The sequence below is a fragment of the Macrotis lagotis genome, chromosome 8 (assembly GCF_037893015.1).
Source record: "Macrotis lagotis isolate mMagLag1 chromosome 8, bilby.v1.9.chrom.fasta, whole genome shotgun sequence".
NCBI lineage: Eukaryota > Metazoa > Chordata > Mammalia > Peramelemorphia > Peramelidae > Macrotis > Macrotis lagotis.
In genome coordinates this window covers 181,147,022-181,174,357 of record NC_133665.1, presented here as the reverse complement: position 1 = coordinate 181,174,357, position 27,336 = coordinate 181,147,022, and the positions used below count along the sequence as shown (strand labels likewise).

The window sequence follows — 27,336 nt, the reverse complement described above, 5'->3', positions numbered from 1 at the left end:
TCATGGAGCCTCGGGGCATACAGTGGAGAGAAAGAGCCAATCACCCTTGTAGTAGGAATATCTGTGTCAGAACCCTGCCTTGGACCCATCCTGGCTCAGGACCCTAGACAAATCACTTAACTCTCAGTTCCATCCCCCCCAAAATTTTAATAAGCAAAGGTGTGTGACATCAGTGGGAGGGATCTGCATGGGAAGAATGTCATGACTGGAAGGAAATCCCAGATCCATTTTAGGAATGGGCATTTTCAGATTGCAGACCACTAAGATGAGAGATAGCTGAGATGTTCTGGGGGGGGTGCCAAATACTGCTTTTCCTTAGTCCCAATAGTGGGTACACCAATTCAGATGTGGAAAGGTACCCCACCAATGTATTTACCAGAGTACCTTGCATGGCAAAGCAAACTTCCCACACAAGAGATATCTTTGCCATATTTCATTTGATCCTAAAATAACCCCTGTGAGAGAGGTGTCATAGCAAGAACGGACTTCATAGATCATCTAATCTCACTTTTAGAGAAAATAAAGAGATGGGAAATGACTTCTCCATGAATAATAAGTTAAAGACCAAGCTCCTCTGATGTTACCACTCCACACTCAACAGACAAAATGACTGATGTCCAGAGATCTTGAATAACTTATCCAATTACACATAGCACATGCTGAGGATGTGGCAGATCCAGGACTCAAACAGGCCTTTGGACTCTAAATAAAGAGTTTGAACCACAATTGCAAAATTCATATTGTCAATTTTGTATGTCATATTATTCTTATGTTTAGAATCCTTCGTAGTAGATGGTAGACAAGTGTTAGCGTGTATGCTGTGCTCTGGTTTATAGTTTTTTCTTGTTTTTTTTTAAATACTTATTACCTTGAGTAAATCATCTAACTTCTCTGGACCTCAGTTTGCCCATCTATAAAATGTAATGCTTAGACTGAGGTCAATTTCCAATTATAAAGTAATGATCTTAATTTTAGGAAATTAAAGCAAAAATTGTTGCTAGGATGATACTTGGACTAAAGGTAGTCATGTCACAATGCTTTTGAAAAGAAAAAAACATATTTTCTAAATATTTCAATAATCCAGGAATCAAATGGGTCAAAGCTCAAGAACTTTAAGACAGAAGAGGCTGTGAAATTGTTTATCTTCTTCCAAGAAATAATATTCTTTTCCCCAGCTCTAAAGCATAAGGAATATCCTCAGCAGGTCAATCATAAACACAATCAGAAAAAAAATAAGTTAAAGAAAGGGGAGTAATCTTGTCTTGCTGGTTGGGCCCCACTAGTAGATCCAGAAGTATGACCTTGGGATTGTCCCGGGTTACCTGTCTAAAGAATTCCTCCAGCAGGGACATGGTCCAGCGATGATGGAGATCCCAGGCTTTAGCAGGGTGGCTGATGTCAGCTGTGTGCAACATCAAAGATAAGGCTTTCGGCTTGTCAATTCTGTAAATCCAAATGAACCAACCACTTAATGACAAGCTGTCCACATCATTTTTAAGTACTGAAAAAAATACATCCATGCCCACAATCTTCTTTGGCCAAATCAAGAAAATGACTTTACCTCAACCAATGAATGCCAACTATAATCCCCGGTGGATCTAATATACAGGACACCCCTGAAAAAATCAACCTTCTAATTGATTTTACATCGTTTATGTTTTTCCAAAGGGAAATCCATAGTTCTTTAAGCCTTCTAATATATAGTACTTCTGTCTTCTTGGAATGGGAAAACTCTTGAAATCAAGTAAGTTTCTTTTAACACTGAATTTAAACCTCTTTTAAAGAAAACTTTTTCCTGATAATCTGATTTTTAAAAATGACCAATTCAGATCTTTATCTGGGCAGAACTGCCTTTCGGGACATCCAAGAAAGCTCCTTCAAAGGAATCAGACTTTGGAAGTTCGATGACAGACAGAGCCAAGTATACTCTCCAGCTCATCCCCCCAAAGTAGCTCATGAGTTAATAAAGGGACTCACGCTTCTGGTTGTTGTAATGCAGTCTTCATGGCCTTGATTTGTTGGAAATGACAGGACATATCAGTGGCCATCACCATCTCAATCACCAAGGTTCGGAATTCCCTGAAGATGAGAAGCCATAGGGAAAGAAGGAAGGAGAAAGAAAGGAAATGGAGAAAAATAAGAATTTTTCCCCATTCTGAACAATTCTACCTAATTATTTCTGACATATCTAATCCTTTTATAGCCATTCAAAAGTGGTATCTTTGTGGAAGAAATGATCTTGATGAAGGGATGAATTATTTAGTATGGATGCCAGAGTTCAGGGTAAAAGAGGGATTAGATAGAAGATAAATGGACAGGAGTATGAAAATGCCCCCCCCCCCAAAGAACCTGAGAAAAGTATAAAGCATATTCTTACCAACTGAATTCTATGAAATAGAAATATTTAGTCTATTTTTTATAGTTGCTTCTATCTCATCTTTGGTTAAGAACTCTTCCCTGGCCATTGCCAAGAAAATTACCTGACTGTGATTCTATGTATACATAACATCTACTTGTGGGAGGGAAGAGAATGGGGATGTTAAAGGTTGTCCTTAAGTCACCCAACTATTTTGAGTTATAGTATAAAATGTTGGGTTAAACCCAATTTCTACCAGAAAGAACTCCAGTTTTCCCAGAAATTCCCATCAAATAGAGATTTTCCCCCAAGTTCTCATTTTCACTGCATATTGGATTATTAAATGAAATCAATAAACACAATATTTATTAAGGGTTTATTCTGTTCTGATCATCATGTAAAGTATTAGGGATGAGTTGCCATTCTAGTTGGAACAGACAACACAGAGGAAGATCAAACTTCAGAGAGGCTGAAAGGGGAAGGTAGTCTTAAGGGTGTAGCTGCAGGGGAGATGAGAGTGTCTTTATGATGCCTTGGCAGATCATGTGGCAATCCCTGGGTGAATGGGGGGATCTGGAGGGTGTAGTCTTTTGAGTCTTACATTCAAAAGGAGTTGTGCAAGTCATTTTCTTGTTACATTTTTAAGAACAATCTATATTGTATGGATATTGTGCATATCTATATCTTGATATATCTACATGTTTATGGATATAGGTATATCTAAAATTATATATCTATAATTATATAGGGGAGAGAGAGAGAGAGAGTAAAAGAATTCACCTGTAAATACATCTGGAGTAGATGTCCCTCCGTTGGTAATTCCTTTATAGCTGATATATCTGAAATGTATTATTTTAAATCTCTTTTCTTTTCTATTCATTTTATTCTGTGTATTAATATGTGTGCATTTTAAAATTGGACAGATTATCCTTTCCTTTTACATCCTCAGTTTTTGTTGGCATATAATTTGATATGATCATTCCAGATAAATTGCTTTGTTTCTTCTCTTATTTGATCTCTCATTTTAATCAGGGTGGCTAAAGACTTACTGCTTTTGTTAGTCTTTTCAAAGATCCTGTTTTTCATTCTGTTTATTAATTCAATACACTTTTTTTGGTTCCCAGCTTAGCTACTTCTCTAATTTCCCAGTAGTTCTAATGTTAAATAAATATTGTCAGTGGGGAGCCTGAACCAAATGAGCATGGTCCATGAGCAGGACCCAGAGAGGATGTAGCTCCAGGTTAGAATATTGTTGTGGGATGAAGTTCAGAGTCAGTCATAAAAAATTCTTGATACTTCTCACATCCAATACCCAATATCCAAAGAACCCAACATGCATCACTAGTTCAACCACAGGCAGAGCCACAAACACAAAACAGCCTCTCATCAGCTAGAGACAGAAAAGGCTCCTTGTTTGAAGAAGGGGTCCATCTGGGGAATTCTGGGGATTGGAAACATCCTGGAATTGGAGTCTGAGAATTGAGTTTCAATAAAGACCATACTACTTACTACTTCAGACAGTTCACTTAATCACTCTGGGTCTCAGATTTCCCACATGTAATAGGAAGGACCTAAAGGTCACAACTAGTCTTAAATCTATGGCCAAGCCCTGATTGAATGTGAAGTTTCACATTAGCCTCCTGGAAATGGGCACTTTTCAATGACCAGGAGATGACTAGGGCTTGGCTGGTCTGGGATTCCATTGGTTTAGAGAGACCAAGCAGGTGAAGACACTCTATGGATGAAGACTAGTACCTTCTTGGTAACATTGTCCTACAGAGAGGTGCCTAGAGAGAGAAATAAATCATTTAACTTTGGGCTAAGCATTGTTAAACTGGGGAAACAGAAGAAAGTAATCAAGATAGTCATTGACCTCAAAGAGTTCACATTCTAAGGTGGATCACTCATTTTCAGTTCTGTCTGACTTTTCATGACCCCATTTGGGGTTTTCTTGATGAAGTTACTGGAGTGGTTTGCCATTTCCTTGTCCAACTCATTTTACAAGGCTATTGCCTTGTTAAGTGACTTGCTCAGGGTCACACTGCTAACAAGTGTCTGAGTTTAGTTTCAAACACAGGAGGAGTCTTCATGACTCCAGGCCCAGCTGGCACTGTGCCCCCAAGCCAGAAGGTCTGAGAGGTAGGAGTTAGACCTATGGAGGTCACACAAATTCTCATTCCCAGTCAGTATCCTCCAAAATAACACAGATGTCTTTAATATGGATACCATGACTGGAAAGAGCCAAGGAAACTCTGCTGCCCTGAGGAACCTCCATTCTCCTGAGAGGGTGCAGTTTGTAAACATGTGCAGAAATATTGGGGAAGGGGGAGTACAAGAATGGCTTCCTATTGGAAGTGACCCCTGAGTAGGTCCTTGAAGGAATGATCCAGGGATGAAAAGAAGTGCAGGTGAGGAGAGAAACTAATACTGTCAGACAAGTCAAGCCATACTGAAAGCACTGAACAAAGTGAGAGATGCCAATGGGTGTCGACATCTGGCACCAATATTTCCCCTAAAGACAACTCAAAGCAGTTAGATTTGTTATTGCATACTGGATTGCTTAGATGACTTTGCTCAGAAACATTTAGTCACTGTGGGAAAAGAGAATTAAAACCATATTTTTATCATAAAATTTTATTTCTTATAACTGAATGATGACTTCAAATGATAACAAGGGCAGGATACCAAGAAAAGAAGAAATTGTAGCACCCAATTAAAAACATGATTTGCTAGAAATATTGTCACATGAGAGAGGGAACCGTCAAAGGTATTGGGCATAGGAGGGTTGCAAAGGTAGATATGATCAATATAAACATGATTTAAATAGTATATTAAATGTACAGAATAAATAAACTGCGTTCTTTCAAATCTTAACAGGGAGCAACATGCTTCAGGACCTCATGACTCCCAAACTTTCTGCTAATTGATCTCCCTACATCTAGTCTCACCCCTCTACCAATACTTTCACCACACAGCTGGCAAAGTAATCTACCTAAAGTGCAGGCTCGATCATGTCACTCCCATATATAAAAAGAAAAAAAAATCTTCTGTGGCTCCCTATTTCCTCTAAGATAAAAAAAAAACTTGACCCAGATGTTTCTAGCTGTCCACAATCTTTTCATTCTTATTTCTCAGGACTGCCTTTCCCACACTCTACATTCCAACCACACTGGCCTGGTGGTTGCTGCCCATATGCCATCTCCCACTCCCATGTCTGGAAGGTGCTACCTCCTCACTCTGTATCTTATATCTTTTATCCTCAAAGTTCAGTCTAGGTCTCACTTCCTACAAACAGCCATCATTAATTCCATTTTTTATTAAAACTCTCTTTCCCCAAATTATCTTGCATTTGCTCCCCATTATCTATGTGAATTATCTTTCTGAATTCAATGCATCCTTGAGGGAAGGCATTGTTGCATTTTGTCTAAGGCTTAAGACAATCCATAGTAGGCACTTAAGTGTTTGCTGTCTCCTCAAATTAAGAATCTCAAATAGTATGCATGACCCAAAAATTGTCCAAGAAAACTCTCCCTGAATATGTGCATTATTGGCCAAGGATAAGAGGGCTCATTTGGCATCAGAGCAGTAACTAGGGTGAGGCAATGAAGGCTCTGTCCCAGAAAGCAAAATGCTGAGGACCCAGAAATTATGATATTATTGGTCCTCAAACTTTCTTCTGCCATTTTCTGATCCATCACAATGTTCAATGATAAAAAGAAGCTTATGACATTGTAATTTTTTTTTAGGTTTTTGCAAGGCAAATGGGGTTATGTGGCTTGCCCAAGACCACACAGCTAAGTAATTATTAAGTGTCTGAGACCGGATTTGAACCCAGGTACTCCTGACTCCAGGGCCGGTGCTTTATCCACTGTACCACCTAACCACCCCCATATTGTAATTTAATAACATGTCTTCAAGTAGTTGTCTTAAGGAAACACACACACACACACACACACACACACACACACACACAAGAACTAAAGAATCAATAGGCAGAGTGCATTTTTCCAAAAGCAGTCAGCCCCTATCTCTCATTATTCCTCCTCCCAAGGAAAGTCCTTTGAATTTCTTTGATTCTCACCTCCAGTCATCCTTCGAAAGGTTGGACAAAATATTCATCTCCTCATCTTCTTGCAGAAGTCGATAGGCTGCGCTGATGTGATGATTCTCAAGGACAGACCGGTCATTGTACAGAATGGCCGGATCAGAGCTGGAAATGAAAGAACAATAAAACATTCAACCCCAGGGCTATGAGAAACTGTATGACCTAATGGATAGGGCAGTGGATGCAGAGTGAGAAATCCTACTTTAGATACTTACTTGTTTGGTGATCCTGAGCACTTGTCTCAGTTTCTTCCTTTTACAAAGGAGGAAGCTGACCCTGATGGCTTAAGTCTAGGACCCTATGATACTCCAAGACTCCAGATGTGAATTAACTTGAGATTATCAAGGGAAATGTTATTTTTACAATCCAGTACCATCTAAATATTTTATGAGATTTCTGGATATTATTGATTCATCTGAACCACTCTCAAATCAATCTCTCTTTAGACTCTAAATCTGTTCTCCCATGATTTTTTTCCCCCAGGAAAGTTCTCCTGTTATTTCTCCTTGATTCAACATTTCTTTTACCAATACACAGACTCCTTTCCCTCCCAACAACAAAAGAAGGGAGAAAAGAGAAAACTAGAAATTAAAAATCAATAATCAAAGCTTCTAGGTTAGTGATCAAGACCTATTGGTGTGGGACTGCCTTGGTTATGTGGTCTGGATATAAGAAGGAAAGGATACTGAGTTTGAGTTAGATACTGTACTGGATACAGATGCCAGAACTGTTCATTCTTAATATGTTACCTGGGGCAATGACTTCCATAATTCTCAGTTTTCTCATCTGATAAAAATTAGGGAGTTGTACCAGAACTGCAATTCTCTGTGAGTCAACAATTTTTATAGTACTACTAATATTTTTTCATTTCTAATATGTTAATTAATATAATATAGATATAATCTCATAAAGGCAGTTCGATGGCACAGTGAACAGTGTACTAGGCTTCGAATCAGGCAGGTTCTTCTTCCTGAGTTCAAATCCATTCTCAGATGCTAATTGAGCAATTCCAGATAAGTCACTTCACCCTGTTTAGCTCAGTTTCCTCATATGAAAAATGAGCTAGAAAAGAAATGGCAAACCACTCCAGTGTCTCTGCCAAGAAAGCCCTAAATGGGGTCATTAAGAGACATGATTGAAATGATAAAGCAACAAATAACCACATAAATAAAAGTTCTTGAAGGGGAACCTCAATTTTTAAGAGTATAAAGTGATCCTGAACCCAAAAAGTTTGACCATGAAGGTGCCCCTGGTTATAAATTTGTGATATCCCATATAAGAGGTGTCTGAAGGGCCTATCATCCAAACCCCTCATTTTACAATTGAAGAAACTTAGGTTCAAGGATCCTAAGTCCACAGAGCAAGTAATTAGCAAAGCTAGAATTTGAGTTCCTACCTTCTCCCTCTAAAGTTAGCTATGTTTACTTAAACAGTGAGCTTCCAGAAACTTCTGAAAATCTTTATAAATATTTATGCAGACAAGCAACTTGGCATGGTAGATAAACAATTGGATTATCTGGATGCAAGATTTTCCCCTGATGTTTACACACTCTGTAAATGACCACAGATAAAGCCTTTAGGAGTCCAAGCTGCTGATGAACTATTTGTATCAATGGAAGGTATCTCTACACCAGGAATCTCCCAAACAATTGAAAAGGCAGGTCTAGACTCTTCAAATGCCCTCCCCTAAATATACCATCAAGATTCAATATTAGCCCTACAGGTGGAGGGTGGTCTGAACTGGTATAGCTCTGCTGATCAGATCCCTTTTCTAGCACTCTGGGGGAAGGGGGGACAGCACATGGACAAAATCATGAGTAGCAAGGCCAACTCATGAGCCAAGGAAGCTCTACCAACTGGCCTTCTCTGGCTAGGCAGATTCAAGAGTGTCTGGGCTTTATTCATCCTAGGTCAGGTTCTGGGCCTGGAATCACTTTGATGCATCCTATCTTTGACTCATTTAACTGTGTGACTCTGAGTCCCTCTCTGGGCCTCAGTTTCCTTTACTTGTACAAGCACAGCACTAAACTATATCTATGCTCCATCTGTAGAACTATTGCTCAGAGGAAGTCACATTGTTGAAATGCTTTGACTTCCTCCATCCTTGAGCTCCCTCTGCCAACCTCACTATAACTTAACAAATAATTCTGAGGGCCTTGTCAGAGAGGTTAAGTGATTAGCCCATGGTCACACAGTAGCAGAGTGGAGCTATACTAGCACTACCTGTCTCAGCCTCTCCAGATCAGTTTATGGCATGAAAAGAAACAGCTGGTGCTGTTTACTGGCAGCCTGGTGCAGTGAATAAAGTGCTAGGAGTCAGGGAGATCCTAGTTCAAATCCAGACTTGGCTATGTCTGCCTCAGTTTCCTCAACTGTAAAATGAGGATAATAATGAGATGATATTGGTTACTTCTTATATTTTATTTTTTATGAGGCACTGAATTAGCCAGGGTCATCAAGTTAATAAGTGTCTGAGGCTACATTTGAACTTGAGCCTTTCTGATCCAAGGGTCAGTGCTCATCAACTGTCCCCTGAGAGGATATTGGAAAATACTTAGTTCAGAGTTTGACACATTGTAGGAGCTCTATGCACACCAGTTACTATGTAACTCTATGCACACCAGTTACATTATAGCTCTATGAACACCAGTCACAATGTAGCTCTATACACACCAGTTACAGTATGGATCTATGCATAGTTACTATGTAACTCAACACACACCAGGTACAATGTATCTATATGCATCATTACTGTGTAACTCAATGCACACCAGTTACATTGTATCTCTATGCATAGGCACTATATAGCTCTATATACCAGTTACAATGTAGCTCTGTACCCACCAGTTACATTGTAGCTCTATGCACACCAGTTACATTATAGCTCGATACATAGTTACTATGTAACTCTATGCATGCCAGTTACATTATGGCTCTATGCACTAGTTACAATGTAGCAGCTTCATTCCCAGAACTGAGTCGGGACCAGACTTGCTTCCCTGCATCCTTCTTGTGTGAGTCAGTCTTCCCCTGGTGGGAGGGGGGGCAGGGGATTGCTCTTAATAAACCTTATAGTCTTTTGACAAGGAGGGTGTGGTTGTGTTTCTGTTCTCTGGACAAACACAATTAGATAATGCAAAACATGGGTAACCTTAATACCATTTACATTTGGTTTGCATGATGTGATTTTTTTTTGTAGTAAATTTCCCTTTCTATGGAGGTTTTACTTAGAGCAATACTAAAATTGGTTGGAGTGCCCCATGTGGACACCAGTGGGAGGAGGGAGCCTGGAAGCATTCTAAGGAAAGTGACCGGGCAGCACATTGCCCAAGAAAATTCCCAAGTCAAACAGGGCATGAGGTGCCCACCCTCCCTACAGCCATCCTCCACCAGAATAGAGGCTGCACAGGTTCCCCCAGCTGGGGCTGGAAATAGGATCATATAACTTGATTTCTCCTCAGCTCAAGACCTTCAGGGTTCACTACCAAAGTTGCAGGTTACAGCCTTGGAAAAGTCCTCAAGCATTTCTCTGGTCTTTGGATGAATTTCTGCTCAATTTTCTTGTCTCAGGTTAATTCAAAACCATGAACAAATTAAAAGCAGAACTTTTCTCAAGCAGAGTAAAAAGCCTTGAAAATCCATCCCTTTCCTCAGCTGGTAAAACCTAACCTACATCAAAGCTATGGGCTAACCACACTTTGGCTTATTTTATGGCTCCACAATTTGTGGGCAGGAGGCTGCCCACATGACCCTCAAGATCATGATGCTTCACTATCAGAAAGCCCTGGATAGGTAATTTGCTTCCACTAGCCTCCTCCTTGCCCTAACTTTTCTCTGATTCTTCCTTGAAAGGATCCTATTTCATCTTTTTGTTCTATTTCTTCTTGTCAGTCAGCACCCAATTTTTCCTGTTTTTTATGATTTTTTTTGTGTTGCTGTTTACCAGAGAAGTTTAAAATGATAAGCACTAATGAATGGCATACCTACAGATGTCTTTGCACAGTGTGGGATCTGGCATCAGGAAGACTTCTTCCTGAGTTCAAATCCAGTCTCACTAACTGTGTGACTCTGAACAAGTCACTTCACCCTATTTTTCTCAGTTTCCTCATCCATAAAATGAGCTAGAAAAGGAAATAACGAGCCACTCCAGAATCTCTGTCAATAAAACTCCAGATGGGGTCATGAAGAGTCAGATGTGACTAAGACATTAGAGCAATAGATGTTCTTAGTATCGGAAGTGATCTTAGAGTCAACGAGTCATCTCATTTTGAGAAAGAGGAAACTTGAGGGGAAGAGAGGTGAAGTGGCTTGTCAGATAATTTTTAATTATAATTATAATCATAACTAGCCCTTCTATTGTACTGGAAAGTGTGCAAAACTTTACTTGTGGTAGCTTTGATTGATTCCTAACAACTGTCTGTTAGCTGCTTTTGTTATTCCCACTTTGTAGATGAGGAGAAAGAAAGAAAGACAGAGAAGAGAGACAGAGAGACAGAGAGACAGAGAGAGATAGAGAGCAAGAGAGAGACAGAGAGTGACAGAGACAGAGAGAGAGACAGAGATAGACAAGCAGACATTCACACATACATACCCATTTCAAGAACTCTCAAAATTAGTTGATTTCCTTTGTAATCCTACAGATTTTATTTTACTAACTTAAAAATTCTGAGAAAAGATCCATAGGCTTCCCCCAGACTGCTGGAGAGGGTCTTAAAAATCTCTGATCTGGGCCCATTAAAGCCTCATTCCCCTCCCCAAGGCTCTCTTGTCCTCCACACTCCCCACCACCACATTCATACCACATATGGACACACAGGTATGCACTCATCGTGTATGCATGCATACACACACACACACACACACAAACAGGCATTGCAGGCTCTCCAAGTCCCCTCCCCCCTGCCTCACCGAGTCTGAATGTGGAAGTTGTTGGTGGTCCCAGTGTGCTCATAGTCATGAATGGCTGCTGAGAAGATGATGGCAAAGATTTCCAACTCTGTCAACCAGTTCTGAAAAGAAGATCAGGAAGCAACTGATTATCTGTCATTTCTTCTGATGGATTCTCCCATGACCTGCATCCCCCCTCCCTGGTTCCCCATGTCTCGGGGCAGCTTATCATCTCTCCCTAAAGCATTCTTCTAGGGCAGGCTCCAAAAGGTTGGAATCATCAACTTAAAGAATTCTATGTTGCAGGGACTGTGAAGGTCATCTAAGGGAATCTCCTCACCTTACACATGAGCAAAGTGGGGGGCCAGAGAAGGGACTGGACAGACCACATCAGTCTACCAAGTCACTTCTAAGAGGGTATTGGCTCATTCTCATTGCTCCACTTCCTAGAACAGTCCCCAGCATGCAGCAGGCAGTTAATAAATGTTTGCTTGCTATTGGGGCCTTCACTTGATTCCCACAGTGTCCCACAGAAATTCTGAGGAGGGGATTCAAGGAGACCCTTGAAGCAAAAATCCAAAGTGCCCAATCCAGAGGCCCTTCAAGTGGAGGGGCCCTCCTTGGGTCATGCAGGAGCCCACCAGGGTAGAACCCCTGCATCAACTGAAGAGCCCCAGGCTTCTGCTGCACACTCACCGCCACCCCTGTCTTGTAGAGAAGGTAGTGGACAGTCTGCGTAACATCCGCTGCATGCATCAGGTTGTGGTACGGGTTCTTGTGTTTGCTGTAGCCTACCTCCAGTGCTTCCACAAATGAAACAAGAGCAGAAATGGGGATCTGGAAGACCAAGGGGAAGTCATGAGCACCCAAAGCAGGTACTGGTGGTCAGTGCCATGCTCAGGAGGCACCCAGGCTGCCCCTCAGGGGAGGCCTGAGGGCGGAGTGGGAGAAGGAGATGACGAAGTCTCAGTGTGTCAGTAGCACAGTGGGGGCTTTGCCATGGGAAGAAATGGCAAAAAAAAAATCCACTAGCCTGGGGATGTTTGAGCAGCTGAACAGTTCAGAACTCTAGGAGAATGAGGAATCTGGAAGGGATCCAGAAGTAATCAGTCCTTAAAGGACCAAGAAATGGAATGGGGACTAGGTGTGTGTGGGGGGAGCAGCCTAAAGTCCAATTTGGGTCTTTAGTAATCTGTAAACTTGGTAGAATGATACTTTTAAGTCACCTAAAGGGTGTTATCCATTTTCTTTTCCTTTTTTACATATCTGTAGTATTCATTCACTCCAGTAATTCAACAACCAGTGTTTCCTAGAGCCTGGAATAATGGGGTGGGGTATAATAAATGCTAACTCTTTGCCTGAATATGAGAAGTTGGTTCCATCACAGATAGTCACTTCTCTATGACTGATTTGAAAGCCAATATCACCAAAAAATATTGGTGCAGGTTAACCACCCCACCAAATAGCAACTATTTTCCATGTTTTCCCCCCAACATATCACCTGGAATGTTTCCTAATAGACATTATGGTTCTGGGGCTCTGTGCTCCATGGACTGGTTGCTACTGGTCAGTCCCCATTAGTTATATCTCTGCTGAAGACTGAGCTTCAGGATCGGTCTAACTGGGCTTTCCTAGCACCTAAGCAACCTTGCCTAGGATCACTCTCCCAACACAAGTCAGGATATTGGTGCAGATAATAAGAATTAGTGTGAGATGTGATTAACTGTATTCTGTTGAAACTTCCAGAAGGGGGAATCTGGTACCTGACTCATTTATCAGGCCAGGCTTCAATGAAGGGCATTCAACCAAAGCTGGGGTGGAATCATCAGGCCCTAATGAGGACTGATGGCCTTTGGAGGTCCTCTATCTCTACAAGCTTCTGAAGAGGAGGGCAAAGGAGAGGAAGAAGGAGCCCACAGCACACTCACTCACCTTGAAGCGGCTGATCAGATCATAGCGGGTGAGCAATTCATAGAAAATGAATTTCAAGGCATGATCTCCACTGGCCTCGTTCAGTGTGAAGACATCAAAGGACCACCTGTCCACATACTACAAGAGGAGAAAGAAATGGGGAGAATGTTTTTTAGCCCCCTCAGGCCTCCATCTGTCTCCCAGTGCCTGCTCCTTTCACTGTGACTTTTGTCTGAAGAAATGCTCATTCAGGATCCCATCGCTGATTGGTCAACCCCTTTTTTTTCCTGCTCACAAAACCTGCTCAAATCCCATGGGTTCCTGGGCAAATAACCATAGATTCTTTCTTTCCTGGTCACTGAGCTGTTAGTCACTGGCATTTCTAGTCTAAGTGTGCTCTTCCCAACAATTCTTCAAGGAGGTAAGATCTCTTTATCCTCATTTTACAGTTGAGAACGTGAGAGATTAGAAAGAAGAAAAGATTTTTATAAGCTAAGGAAAAAGAGGCAGGACACTGTGAACCCAAGATGTCCCAGCTCTGACAGTGGGCTGGATAGTCAACTGCCCAAGAAGAGAAAATATCTTCCTATGGCACTGCCATTATCACCACCAGTCCCCCTAATACTAAACACCACCAGATGATATATTTCCTTGCACAGGGAAAAGAATCAGGTTCAAAAATCTGGCCTCTGAACCTTGATTTTCTCACCTATAAAAGAGAGGAGCTAGTCTAGATTGTCAAGATTTCTTCTAAGTCTGAATCTGTGATTTGAGAATCCAAAGGAATATGAATTCTGACGTATTTATCTTTGTAAACCCAATCCAATGTCTTAAATGTAATGGGCACTTAATAAATAAATTAATGATGATGATAATAATAATAATTATTATTATTATTTAATATGAGTTTGTTGAAAGAAGAAAATGTACCAAAAGCTGGGAAGTCACTTAGCTAGCTGCTCCCCTCAGAGGGATTGCAGTATTTTAATTTTTTAGAATGGAGACTCTTAGTTTTTCTTGGGCCATAGACCACCTCAGGCAAAAAATCTGGTAAAGCCTATGAGCCCCTTCTCCAAATAATTTTTAAATGCATAAAATAAAATAGCAAGGATTATAAGAAAAATCAATCATGTTAAAATACAGCTATCAAAATGCTTTAAAAAAAAGTTCAAGACCCCTGCATTGAGAGGCCCTAGTCTAAGGCATATGGGGACCAGATCTTTAATTTTATTCATGTAAGAAATTACCAGTGTAGAAACTTCCTGCTAATACAGACTCAACTTTGAAGGTACAGGACTAGAAAATACCAGTCCACTTTAGGCATGTGTACACACACACACACACACACACACACACACACACACACACACACCTCCTCAGAAAGGAAAGATAATGAGAACTGAAAAATCAATGAGAGGTAAAGGAAAACAGAAGGCTGGGTGATGAGATTCAATGATGGGAAAGAAAAAAGGAAAAGAGGAAAGAAGGAAAAAAAGAAAAAAGAAAAAACCAAGCTACTATAGGAAAAATGTCTCCTATCAAGGAGGGATACCTTATTGAAAGACAGTATCAGGCACTAATCTGTTCCCTAAAATTACCTTTAATGCTTCAATCACAGCTGGTGGGTAGCTTAGTCCAACCATGTTTGATGTCCGTCTGTACATTCTAGCAAAGTCAGAAAAAATTTAAAAAACAATGTCATACAAAGTGAGCAGAACAGACCCCAGGTCCCAAGCCCTCTCGCCTGAAGGATGACAAACTTGATACATTGATGATTTTCTGGAAATTACTTTAGAGACACTGGAGGCCCAAGGCCCTTTCGATTTCTTTTACTGCCATTGTCACATATTCCCAGCTGGCCCTCATTTTAAGATCAGATGAAATTAAAGTAGCCCCAAACACTTGGATCACAGGAGCCAAAAAACAAAATCAATCGGCATGTTCTATGATGAGAATTAAAATATTTAACTGCTTTTCCTGCCAGAAGCTAGAGGTGAAACTAGCAATTTTGATGCCCAGAGCTATTTATATAAAACATGCCCTCAAATCAATTTTTTAATGAGAAATTTGGCCAAGGTAGGGGGAAAAGATTCCAGGCTTATCAATCATGATGGGAGGAGTCAAAGACCCCAGGGACCCATGAAGGGAAATTAGATGGGAGAAGCAGGACAAGACTGAACTGTGGAGTTACTCATCCAGAAAGTGGTTGAAAATGGGAAGAAAACATTCTATCTGGTAGCTATCTATGTGCTAAACCCATTCATTTTTATGATATTGAAGGATTATAAGTCTTGTAAGAAAATTTTTAATTTTGGGGGTAGAAAGACAAAACCTTATTTGTTTCACCTTAGTTTTCTGGCTCTGTTAGAATTTCACTGTGATAGATAATGGGCAGGGATGGCCAGTGCTCCATTCCAAAGGGAAATTTTTAGTAGAAGAGCAATTTGGAAATTAATATTCTCCAGAAGCCTCAAACAATCACCTAGAAAACTCCCCCTAAGTGAGTTGAGGGTTCAATGAAGTCAATCTGATATTTCAAAGTTGATGGCAGATGGTTCAGATTCAGAGGAAAACATCTTTTACAAGATTTTAGTTGCTTCCACAAATCAAACCTCCCCAGATATAATTTTTCTTGATTCAAGGGTCATCATTGCATTTCCATCTAAGCCTCTTCCCCATTTTTTATATACCTATCACCTATTCAAATTCTTTAAGAGGCAATGGGCTATTTTTTTCTTTCTGTTAATGAGTTTGTCTCATCTTGGGCAAACATAGAAATTGGAATGCATATAAGGGCAAGGGGTGGCCATGTGCACTCCCTGGAGTAGAGTGATCTTTCTTCTCTTGAGGAAAACTTCCCTCTTGCTTGAAAATTAAGAACTGGATTTAGATTAAACTTTCCTTTGTAATTCTAAAGACTCCACAGGATGGATGCCATCAGGAGGCCCAAATAGGTGCTATGGACAGGAGTCTTAATGAATAGGACCCACTTCTAGAATTCCTGATCTATCACAGCTACTATCTTTTGGCCTGGGGACTGTGTTCTGTTACTAGTCACCTTTCCACAAAGATTCCAGCCTGCACAGCATGAACAATAGTTTTGAAGCGGGGCTTCTCCTCGCTCCGTCTTAGCATCATCCCCATCTGCCTGGTAAAGGTGGAGGCCAACCAGTCTCGAACCTCGGAGGGCACGGCATCTGACTGGATGTCACTGAGCTCATCTTCTGTGTCCAAGAGTCTCCTAGGAGGGGGGGAAAAGGAACAAGAAGTGATCCATAGGCTCACAGATCTAGAGCTGGAAGGGCCCTCAGGGGTCACCCACCTCAATCAAGATGACAAAACTGAGTTCAGAGAGGTCAGAGACTCATAGGATCACAGATCTAGAGCTAAAAGAACTTTCAAAGATCTTTCAAACTAATGTGATCCTTTTACAGATAAGGAAACTGAGGCCCAGGGAGCTAAAATGAGTTGTTCCAAGACATGAAGGAAGTAATCATCATATCATCTGATTCCAGAGTCAGGGTTCTCTCCATTACACATATTTTGCATATTCACTCATCTGTGTACATCTTATAGAGAGTATCAGCACATTGAGGGCAGGCACTGGTTTATTTTTGTCTTTAAATCATAGGACCATGTCTTAGAGGCCCTTGAAGTACTGAGGATACTTAGCAAAATACACCCCTACTGCAGATGAGGGAGTTTCTTCAAGCAATGAGATCAAAGGCTCCTACATCCTTTCATAGGCTCAGAAATTAAGAAATGGAAGGAACCTTACTATCCACTGAGATCAAACCTCATCCCATTCCCATTTTGCAGCTGAAGAAACTGAGGCTCAGAGGGGTTTGGTGACAAATAAGTGTCTGAGGAAGAAATGAAAGCCAAAGCCTAAATCTAAATCTTCACTACTCCATATTGCCCAAAACCAAGCAAAAGGCAAGAATTTAACAAATGCTTATTGAATTGAATTGGATTCACCCTTGGCATCAGATTCCATTCAGTTGGAGTCGCCCATGTGCAAGGAAACCATAAACCACACAAGCCTTAAGTAAAAGCAAAAGTCATTCAGATTTGCATCGAGTAGCTATATAAGCCTCACTAGTTCAGATTAATTGGGGAGGGACACCATAATTAGGCAAAAGTCTCAGCCAGAACATTTGACAAGAAATGCAATTTTATTCCTCAAAATAACCTAAAGTAGCCGGAATGACTTTAATGCTTAGATTAGAAGATTTGCATTTAATATAAAAGGCTGGCAAAGGCCAGCCACTGCCTCCACTGTAATTACACTGTTAATAAGAAAATCGAGACTTCTAAAGGGTTGGACAGCAGCTCATTCTTCCCTGAGGGCAAGCATATGCCCCATTCAGTCTTATTTCCATACTCAATGTTCTCAGTGTCCACTTTGCTCATAGAAAGGGCAAAAGAAAAATCTTCATCTGTCTGAATGAGCAACAATTCCAAGTTAAAGACTGAATTCTATTAGGGATGAAATTGCTTCCCCAGGTTACTTGAAATAAACTAAATAACAGTCACCAAACTATATGATCTATTCAAGATTTACAAAGCACTTTATCTGCATTGTGATTTGAGCCTTCCAACAGTCCTGGAAGGTAGGTACCATAGTCCTTATTACTCCCATGAGGAAACCAGAGTTCAGATAGGTCCTGCTCCTGGTCACATAGAAAGTAAGAAGTAAAGTAGATTTCAAACCCAGGTCTTTCAGATTCTAAGACCAGTCTCTCTTCCATGCCAGAAAGAATTCCTTCAGTCTGTAGAAACCTCCAAGTTTCTAGGACAGGTTGCATCTATTTACCTTGTTTCATCAATGTATACAGATTCAAGGACTGATGCTGCATGTTCTAAATTCTTTTTGAGGTCAACAACAGAAGCCTCTCCTCTTTCTAGCTGTTTTACCAAAGACCGCAACCTGAAAAGGAAAAAGGAACAGAGAGTCAGTTTGCACAGAAAATGCCAATGACCAAGACTGACTTAAAGATTAGTCCTGAAAAATCTGCCAAACATTTCATTGCCACTAGAAACATACTGGAAAAAAAAGAAGAGTTCTTTCTAACAAAGCATTTCCTTCAGCACAAGGCAGTGGCTTGGAGACTGTGGATATTATTATCTTTATTTTACCAAAAAAAAGTGAGACTTGGAGGATTTTTGTGACTTGCCCAAGGTCACAAAACAAATAAAGGCAGTATTTCAGATGAATATAGATTTTGCCCAATGCCAAGTTCTGACCTCTTCCCACTTCTGTGACTTTGAGAAGGTCAAACTAGTTCTACTTCTCAAGACTCATCTGAATTAAATCTGAAATGAATCACAGAAACCTAGAATCTGAGAGTTGGGAGGAAGAGCTCTAAGGGCATTTATTATACGAATATTATATATCACCTTATTCCTGAAAGTTGAAGGCATCCCTAGGGAAATCTCTCAAAACTCGTCTCAAGACTCTATTGTTTTTATATTATCTATATATTGCTGTCAGATTACATTGCTGAGCTTGTGATCTACTAAAATCCCCAGATCTTATATGAAATAACTAGAGGAAACTAACATTAACAACATTTCCTGAGTACCCACTATGTATAAAACCTCTCTTTACTATCAAGAATTCACATTTATATAGTGTTAAGGATGTTAAGGGCTTTTTCACCACAACCTGCAAAGTAGTCATTGGAAGTGGTATGATCTCTGTTTTACAGGTGATAGAACCAAGGGTCTTCACATTTAAATAACTTGCCAAGGGTCACAAACAATACCTGAGGCAGTATTCTATTTCAATCCAAATTTGGCACTCTGTCCATTCTAAGAAGTTGTCTTTCTGAGAAAACTAAAAAAAAGTACCTTCACAGCATCTGATCTCAAAGAGCTACTAATGTTTGAGGGAAGCTAAGGCATGTAACTTTATATAAAATAATAAACAATAAAAGGCAGCATATACTGACAAACAAGATAGAGTCATTAAACCTCATTCCCACATTGTACCGTGACCCAAAGCTCTTACTGATATTTCATTATTTTTTTCTAACAGATCAAATTCATCCTCTTTTCACCATTTTCTAATCAGTATCCATGAAGCCAAAAGTGGAAGAAGTAGCATGCCGATCTGCTCACCTAATGGACCTGCTGATTCAATACATACTAAATCAAACAAGTGAATAATATAATCTGTTCTGAGAAAGCCCTCTGAAGACTAAATCTTCTTAAAAACATAAAGAAATGGATGTGTTCTCAGGGACACCTAACCATGCTTTCTGAATGACTCCTATAGAGGAAAGAAAAAGAAAGAAGGGTGAGGAGGAAGAAGAGAAGAAATATCCTGTTTAATATTAAAAGCAAATGGTGGTAGAAAAAGTGGAAAAGAAAAGCTAATTGGAAAGCTGAAGCAAAAATGAGGCTTCAATAATCTGAATGAATACTTAGTGGCAATGAAAGAGAAAAGAAATATGCCAAAAGAATAAGACTGTGGCAATCATAACCAGAGCAGAGAATGGATGGATATACTTCAACAATACCTAGGATACAATAGAATCTCTTAAGAGATGTAAAGGAAGTTCTTGCATCTCTAAGACTATCACTAAAAATATATAAGAATAAATAGCTGAGAAAACTTGTGGAATATCTTCATAAGTCAGTATACTGCAAAAAAAAGCAAAGTACATAAAAAACTATTTAAATAATACAGAAATTTTTAAATTTTCAAATGAAATGTGATATCATATCTCTTCAAATCAAAGCTGCAGAGGAAGAGATAAGACAATCAGAAAATTATTAGTCTCTATTATTAGACAATTATTAGACTCTATTATTAGGCAAAATATGAAGAAATAAAATCTGAAGCTAGGTCAAAATCATACAGTAAAATAGTTTAAAAGTACTGAAAACAGAGAGGAAGGAAAGTAGTGATATACATATACATATATATGGATGGATGGACAGATATTTAAATCTTATATCTATCCATAAGACATCAACAAAGAGGAACTCTGAATTTGAGACACCCAGAAATATATTCACCATATTCCTGAGTTTCAGTGTCAAAAAATTGTTAAAAGCAGCCAGCCAATTAGAAACTATATATATATATATATATATATATATATATATATATATATATATCAAAAAGCATCAACTGGTGTTATATAATAGCAGTCAATAAAAGCAACAAAATATGAAAGATGAAATTATAAATGAAAAAAGAAAAATCAATGTATAACATATCCTAAAAAACTGAGATTACATCATGAGAAAAGATTCCTCAGTAATGTTGAAACATTTTATTCTTTCTTCTTAAAAAATCCAGAGTTGGACAGGGCCCTTAATATGAAAACTATCCTAAGAACATAGACATAACAAAGTCCTAAGATTCTTTATTTAGAAGCTAGTTCATTTCCTTACATTTACAGATGAAATAACTGGTTTAATATCTTAAAGAGGCTCAAATCATCCAAGTAATTAAATGGCAGGGCCATACTTGGAAGCCATGTTTTCTTTATATAAATGCACTATTCTTTTCATGAACTACTCTTATTCTTAAATGAGATTCAGTACAATTTATGGAAAAATCAATGAATAGTTGTTTACAGACTATGAGTTGTTAAACTTGCTTTGATGATCTGGGTTCAATCAGGGTCACTGAAGGCATCATGGTTGGGAATTAGTATAGACAATATCCTTCAGAAAAGGGAAAGACAAAAATATAAATATTGGAAGACCAAAAGAAAGGGAAAGGAGGGAGAGTGAACTACTATTTTCTGGAAGCAACCAGTACATGTGAAAATTGGGCAAAGATAACAGTGAGAAATAGAGCTAGGAAGTGAAACTTCATTCGTCTCTGGTCTAAAGCAGAAAAAAAACTATTTAAAAAGGTCATCTTAGAAAAAGTTAATACAAAAATAAAATTAGGAGTTATTTGCCAACAGATAGTTAAGTTTTTTACAGAAAAAAACTAAACTACAATTAACAGCAATTATTAGGGAGATGAAAATGCTTCAAACTACTAATAATTCGAGATGCAAAAACTTGTCCACCTCTGCCATATCACTTCACAAGCATTAAATTGGCAAAGTTAGAAAAAGTTCAGTGTCAACGGGCCAGTGAGAACAGAGGCAATGCTGACGAAGGTCTGCCTTCATGGAAAACTTCTGGAAATTGGGCAGGATAAGCGATTACATTGTTCATATACTTTGACCCAGAAATCACACTTATGGCTTTATAGACCAAAGAAAATTGACAGTAGCAAGAAAAAAAAAACACAGTGATATGAAGAGAAGAATTTTGAGGACTCCCCAACCAGAAATAAATATAATACCAGTGAAAAATCACAAGTGGCAAAATTAATCATGTAACTTTTATCTGCATTTATTATGCCAATAAAAATGAAGCTGTATTAGCAAAGAGCTCAATTATGCATGCTTTAGGACAAATCTACAGAGCATTAAACCAACAAAAACTGTTATCGGGTCTATGAAAATGGAATTGGCTCATCTCCATTAAATCAATGCCTTCCTCTCCAAACCCTTCTACTTCTTTCTGTGGCTTCCCCTAAGACTAGGCAAAATGGAAGATAACTGCTTAGTGTATCAAATCTACAAGCAAATGCCTATGATGATATATCAAGTACCACCCACACATCACCCCCCTCAATAGAGCAAAATGGGAATTAGAAAGAAAGGCTAATTAAAATCTCTTAGTTACCTAAATATAGAATAACAAATTAATTTTGGAGTTGTAGTTTTATACTCAGCCTTCCTCTATCAATAATCTTGCCTAATTCCCAAGTATTTTTTAAATCACTGTCCACAGATTCCCAATGAAATGCAAATAAATTTGAATATTAGCTTTCAGAAAATAAAATCATGAAAGAAAATCCTCATAAGAAAAATATCTCTTATTGCATTTTAAATACAAATGGCTTCTATTAACTTCTATTATGGATTAACTCCACCATTGCTCTAGTCCATTGGTATGGTTAGTTGAGAGACTCATATTCAACTTATTAAGGCTACTCATTTTATCTTTATGCATTCAATCCATCCATTTTGCAATCATTTCACAATCTTAGGAGGATGAGAAAAATCATCCCATCCACAAGGAGTTTGTAGTCTAAAGGGGAAGAGAATCAGTACATACAAATTATATTTGGAGTAGATGGAGTAGGTGACATTAGAAAAGAGGGCATTGGCAGCTGGGGGACTTAGGAAAGGTGAGGTTTGAGCTGAGTGTTAAAAACTAGGGATTCTAAGATATGGGGGTTAGCATAAAAAGAATTTTACATATTCAGGGTAGTTAGTGCAAAGAAATAGAGATAGGAGATGAAACACTGTGTATGAGTCATAGAAAGTAGACCAGTCTAGACCACAGAGTAGCAGGAGGGAACAGGAAGACTATACAATGTGTGAAAAGAAAAAACTAAGAAAGCTCCCAGGTTAGGGTGCTCAGTACTCTCATTCTTTGTCTTCACTCTGCATTTTTTCTCTTTTTTCTTTCTTTTTAGGTTTTTCTAGGTTAAGTGGCTTGCCCAAGGTCACACAGCTAGGTAATTATTAAGTGTCTGAGGCCAGATTTGAACTCAAGTCCTCCTGACTCCAGGGCTGGTGCTCTATCCATGTGCCACCTAGCTGCCCCTTCACTCTGTATTTTTAAGTGCTCCTACCCCAGAGCAGGAAAACTGTAAAACCTCCCCTTTCTAAAGCAGCTCAGTTTTATCTTAGTTCCATCAAGGCTAACAAGGGTTATTTATGTGAATCCCAGGCTAAGATTGATGATGACAAAACAAAATACCTTAATTTGACAAAAAGTGCAAGACATTCCATTCTTCCTAATCATCTGATTATCATAAAAGGGAAATCTTTACAAATCAGCAACATTTTACCCCCCTTTAGACTATATTGATTCATTCATTTGATAAGCATTTATTATGAATTTACTATTTATCTAACCTTGCATGCTAAAGATACAAAGAAAAGCAAAAAGTCTGTCTACTATAACCATCTATCAGGAAGGGATTTACCACCAAGTAAAAACTTATAATCCCAGCAAAAGAGGCATGATAGATGGGCTATGAAGGTGTCAAGGTAGCAGCTGAGGTCAGTGGACTGAGTCCAGCGCACTAGTCTAAGTCTTGGGCTGGAACCACCTAGAGAGTCACTGCTCAACATTGGAGATGAGTCCTCATGATTCTTTGTGTACATAATTTTGGGAAAGTGGAAGAAAAGATGAGATTTGAGTATTTCTAGACATGTTCTTCCCAGGGTATGCATTTTCCTGGGACTATTCTGTGTGATGGGTCAATGGAGCTTACTATTAGAAGTTAAGATACCAAAGAATGTCAAAGAGACTGAATTATCATGAAACTATACCATCAGGTATTCAGAAGACTAGTACCTTCTGAATTTGATTCTCATCTCTTAAGCCTGGCTTCTTTCAAATTCCACCTTCTATTGAAAACCTTTCCCAATACCTCTTATTCTAGTGCCTTCTGGCTATTGATTATTCCCAATCTCTCTCATCTATATCTTGTTTGCACACAGTTGTTGGCATGATGCAAAGATCATCTATCAGGGTGTCTGGCATAGGTTGTTCCATTGTTTCAGTAATGTTTGACTCTTCATGATCCCATTTGGAATGTTCTTAACAAAGATCCTGGAGCACTTGCCATTTCCTTCTCCAGCTCATTTTCCAGATGAGGAAACTGAGGTAAAGAGGGTTAAGTGACTTGCCCAGGGTCACACAGCTAATAAGTGTCTGAAGTCACATTTGAACTCAGGAAAAGGGGTCTTCTGGTCTGCCAATCTATCTACGGTGTTAACTAGATAGCACATGGTAGGTGCTTAATGTTTATTGACCGAATGATGCTCTACAGTCAGAAATCACAGGATCCTGACAAAACCTACTGCACTCTTCTCTGAAGCAGGAAAAAAATATCAATCAAAAAATGCAACAATTTTCCAGGCAGGGGCTGGAATGATGGAGAATGGAGGAGATCCTCTCATTGCCTGCCAAAAGGTACCAAGTTTCTTGATGTTCCTTCTAATTTACAGCCATTCACTAGGAAGAATCAACTGCTCATTCCTCTGCTGACAAGCCAGGCACTTCAGGAACATCTGTCTGAATAACCCAAAGAAATGAGAGATATTGAAAGCATCTTTGAATGGCGGTAATGAGAAAAAAAGATCAGTAGAAATTAGATGAGGTGTTTTTGTAGGACTTTTTATGAAAACACATAGACGTGTGTGTGTGTGTGTGTGTGTGTGTGTGTGTGTGTGTAAACTTTCTCATTAATATACTTAGGCTCCTTATCTTCTCCCTCCTATGCATGCACAAGAGTGTTCTCTCTCTCTCTCTCTCTCTCTCTCTCTCTCTCTCTCTCACACACACACACACACACACACACACACACACACACTCCCTCCCTCATGGATTAGAGAGAATTAGCAACCATCACCCAAAGGACTGACAGAAAAAGCAGTTTAAACAAAACACCTCCTTTAGCCCCTAATGATTCATTATCCATAGCTGCAAACTATTCTTTTGGGTAGTTTTCAGAATGTTGTATTGTCAAGTGGCATTTTCCATTCCCTTAAAGGAGTGGTGTCAGTCTCTGCTGTAATATGATTTCCTGGTTGAACATTAAAAACATTTTAAATCTGGGCACATCTCCTTAGAAAATCTCTTATTTTAAATGGCATCTAAATTGAAATGGCATTACCAAGCAATTTTAAAACTGCAGAATGGGACTAGTGGTTTTCCAAAGTATTTTACTGGGCTTGAGACTCTGCTTGGGGGGGGGGGGGGTAGGACAAAGGAAGAAACTATTCCTTTTCAATTGAAGAGGGCAGAGACCCATGAAGAATGACATCGTTTTCCTCATTTTTTTTAATTCTCAGAATACACAGATAACATCCCAATATGCATCCCAACCCAAGGCCTCTGCTTCTGTAATGTAAACCAGGTAGGAGCTTGGCTTCCTGTGATTCAGCACTGGACAGAACCTGGTTCTACAACCTGTCTCACTCCTTACCTTCAGAAGTTACAGGGTTGGTCCTGTAGGTTATAGACAGGGCCAAGCAACTACTCTAGAGCCTGGAGCCTCCACCTTCTCTAACTCTCAGGCCACTCCCATTGTTCTCAGGCCAAGTCTAGGCTCCCAAACACTAAACTCTCTCTCTCTCCAACCACATTCAAAGCATACTGATGCCCTTGTTTTTTAACTTCTCATGGACACACTCCCCAAACATCTTTCCTTTCATACAAATCACCAAGACCAGACATTTGCAGCATTCACTGGCTTCTTTTATGCTTACCATACTCCTTACTCCCAAGGGCTTTTGGGGTTTTTTGTTTTTACTTTTTGCAAAGCAATGGGATTAAGTGACTTGTCCAAGGTTACACAGCTAAATAATTGTTAAGTGTCTGAGGTTGGGTTTGAACTCCTCTTGATTCTAAGGTCCATGTTCTATCCACTGCACCTCCTAATTGACCCTCCCAAGGTTTTTTAAAACATCAGGTAACAGCCTAGATAGAGTTCTGTTCTGATGCTTCCAAATGGACATCTAGAACTTCAGATATTCTGAATTAGAGTTAACAGCTATCCCTACAAATCAAAAGGGAGTCTTTTGTTTTTATCATAGGTTCTTAGATGTTGACATGAAGTAGATCTCAGAGGCTATTAAGTATCACCACCCCTTGTTTTACATATGTGGTTCAGAGAAATGGAAGTGACTTGCCCAAGCTTATGATGGATAGGAGGGCCTAAGTTGGGATTTAAGAACTCAGATCTGCTTGACACCAAATTCAGCCCTCCAGTGTGATCACTGTCTCCATACTTCAGTCATAATCAACAAACACCAATTAGACATTTTCTAGAAGCCAGTTAACTGTGGTATCTGGGGGATGCAAAGAGTATCCTTGTACTCAAGGATCTCAGTAGGATCCTAGTAGGGGAGACAACATGCAAAAAGTGGTACATACAATGCAAGATCCATACAATGTAAATGGAAGGCAATTCCAAAATGGAAGGTTCTAATAATGAAACCAGGAACAGCCTTCTGCAGAGACTAGGTCCTCAAAGCAGTTAGGAAAATCAAAAACTGGAGTTTTGTCTGTAAAGAATTTCAAGTAAGGACAGTTAAGGAGATAAAATCAGGAGAAGGAACATCAGGTAAAAGAAAGAAGGACAGTATGTGAAGGAGAAGAAAATGTGGGCAGATTGGAAAGGTAGGTAGGGGGTGAGTGGGTGCAGGTATTTCTACTTTGATGAATAAAGATGGATTCAAATGAGACAGAGGCAGGAGAACCAATTAGAGGATTATTGCAATAGTCCAGGCATGGGAACTATTCAAAAAAGTCATAATTTCTTTGAAGAAATAGAATTTTATACATATTTTCAGTAATTCTGGAAGGGATTGTCTCTTTGAGGCTCACTGAGTTTTTTGTTGGGGCATCTCAGCAGGTTGGGTGAATGGGCACTTTATCCCTTACTAAGCCAAAATAGTCACCAAAAAAAAAAGTCACTATTCCAACATCATTTTATCTAGAGTGTATCAGTGCCTCTTTGGGAGAAGCAATGACAAAGTTTCTCCTTAAAGGAAAAAAAAGCCAAAATGACTCATTTGATAAATTCACAGTGAATTGTATGAGCAAATTTAATATTTATAGGAACGTGGGTCATCTTCTGTGGTTTGTTTACAACTGGTTCTCTCAGCATCTCTACTCACATCACTCCCTTTACCAATGGAAGACAGTCCCCATAAGGTAGCTATGTTAAGATAACAGTGAAAGTGGAAGAGATCAATCAGGAAGTTGGGGTCCAGGTACCTGATACTTAAGCACTTTCTTTGTCCACCTGTCCAGAATTCCTCTAGTGTGGAGATCCCTGACTTTCTAGGGAACTCTCCTTTTCTGGGGAAAGCGGGTCTAACACTGAGGACCTTGGAAGTCATCTAATCCAATCTCATCATTTTTTCAGATAAAGAAACTGAGGCACCAGAAGGTTAAGTGAATTGTCCAAGGTCATACAGGTAGTATCAAGGGTAAGATTCAAATTCATATTCTCTGACTCCACAAT

At 39.4% G+C, this 27,336-nt stretch overlaps 1 protein-coding gene across 8 annotated transcripts in view; it reads right to left on the bottom strand.

Moving 5' to 3' along the window:
- The window catches only part of PDE1C (phosphodiesterase 1C), a 436,829-nt gene that overhangs the window by 64,745 nt on the left and 344,748 nt on the right, over positions 1-27,336 (bottom strand). For all 8 annotated transcript variants that reach the window (XM_074198958.1, XM_074198957.1, XM_074198959.1 and 5 more), the window contains exons 4-12: positions 18,076-18,189; positions 16,318-16,500; positions 14,858-14,924; positions 13,281-13,397; positions 12,045-12,185; positions 11,370-11,470; positions 6,438-6,566; positions 1,978-2,079; positions 1,323-1,443 (exon numbers count right to left, since the gene is read on the bottom strand). In XM_074198958.1, the coding sequence (XP_074055059.1) occupies positions 1,323-1,443; positions 1,978-2,079; positions 6,438-6,566; positions 11,370-11,470; positions 12,045-12,185; positions 13,281-13,397; positions 14,858-14,924; positions 16,318-16,500; positions 18,076-18,189 (1,075 nt within the window). The remainder of the gene's footprint in view (positions 1-1,322; positions 1,444-1,977; positions 2,080-6,437; positions 6,567-11,369; positions 11,471-12,044; positions 12,186-13,280; positions 13,398-14,857; positions 14,925-16,317; positions 16,501-18,075; positions 18,190-27,336) is intronic.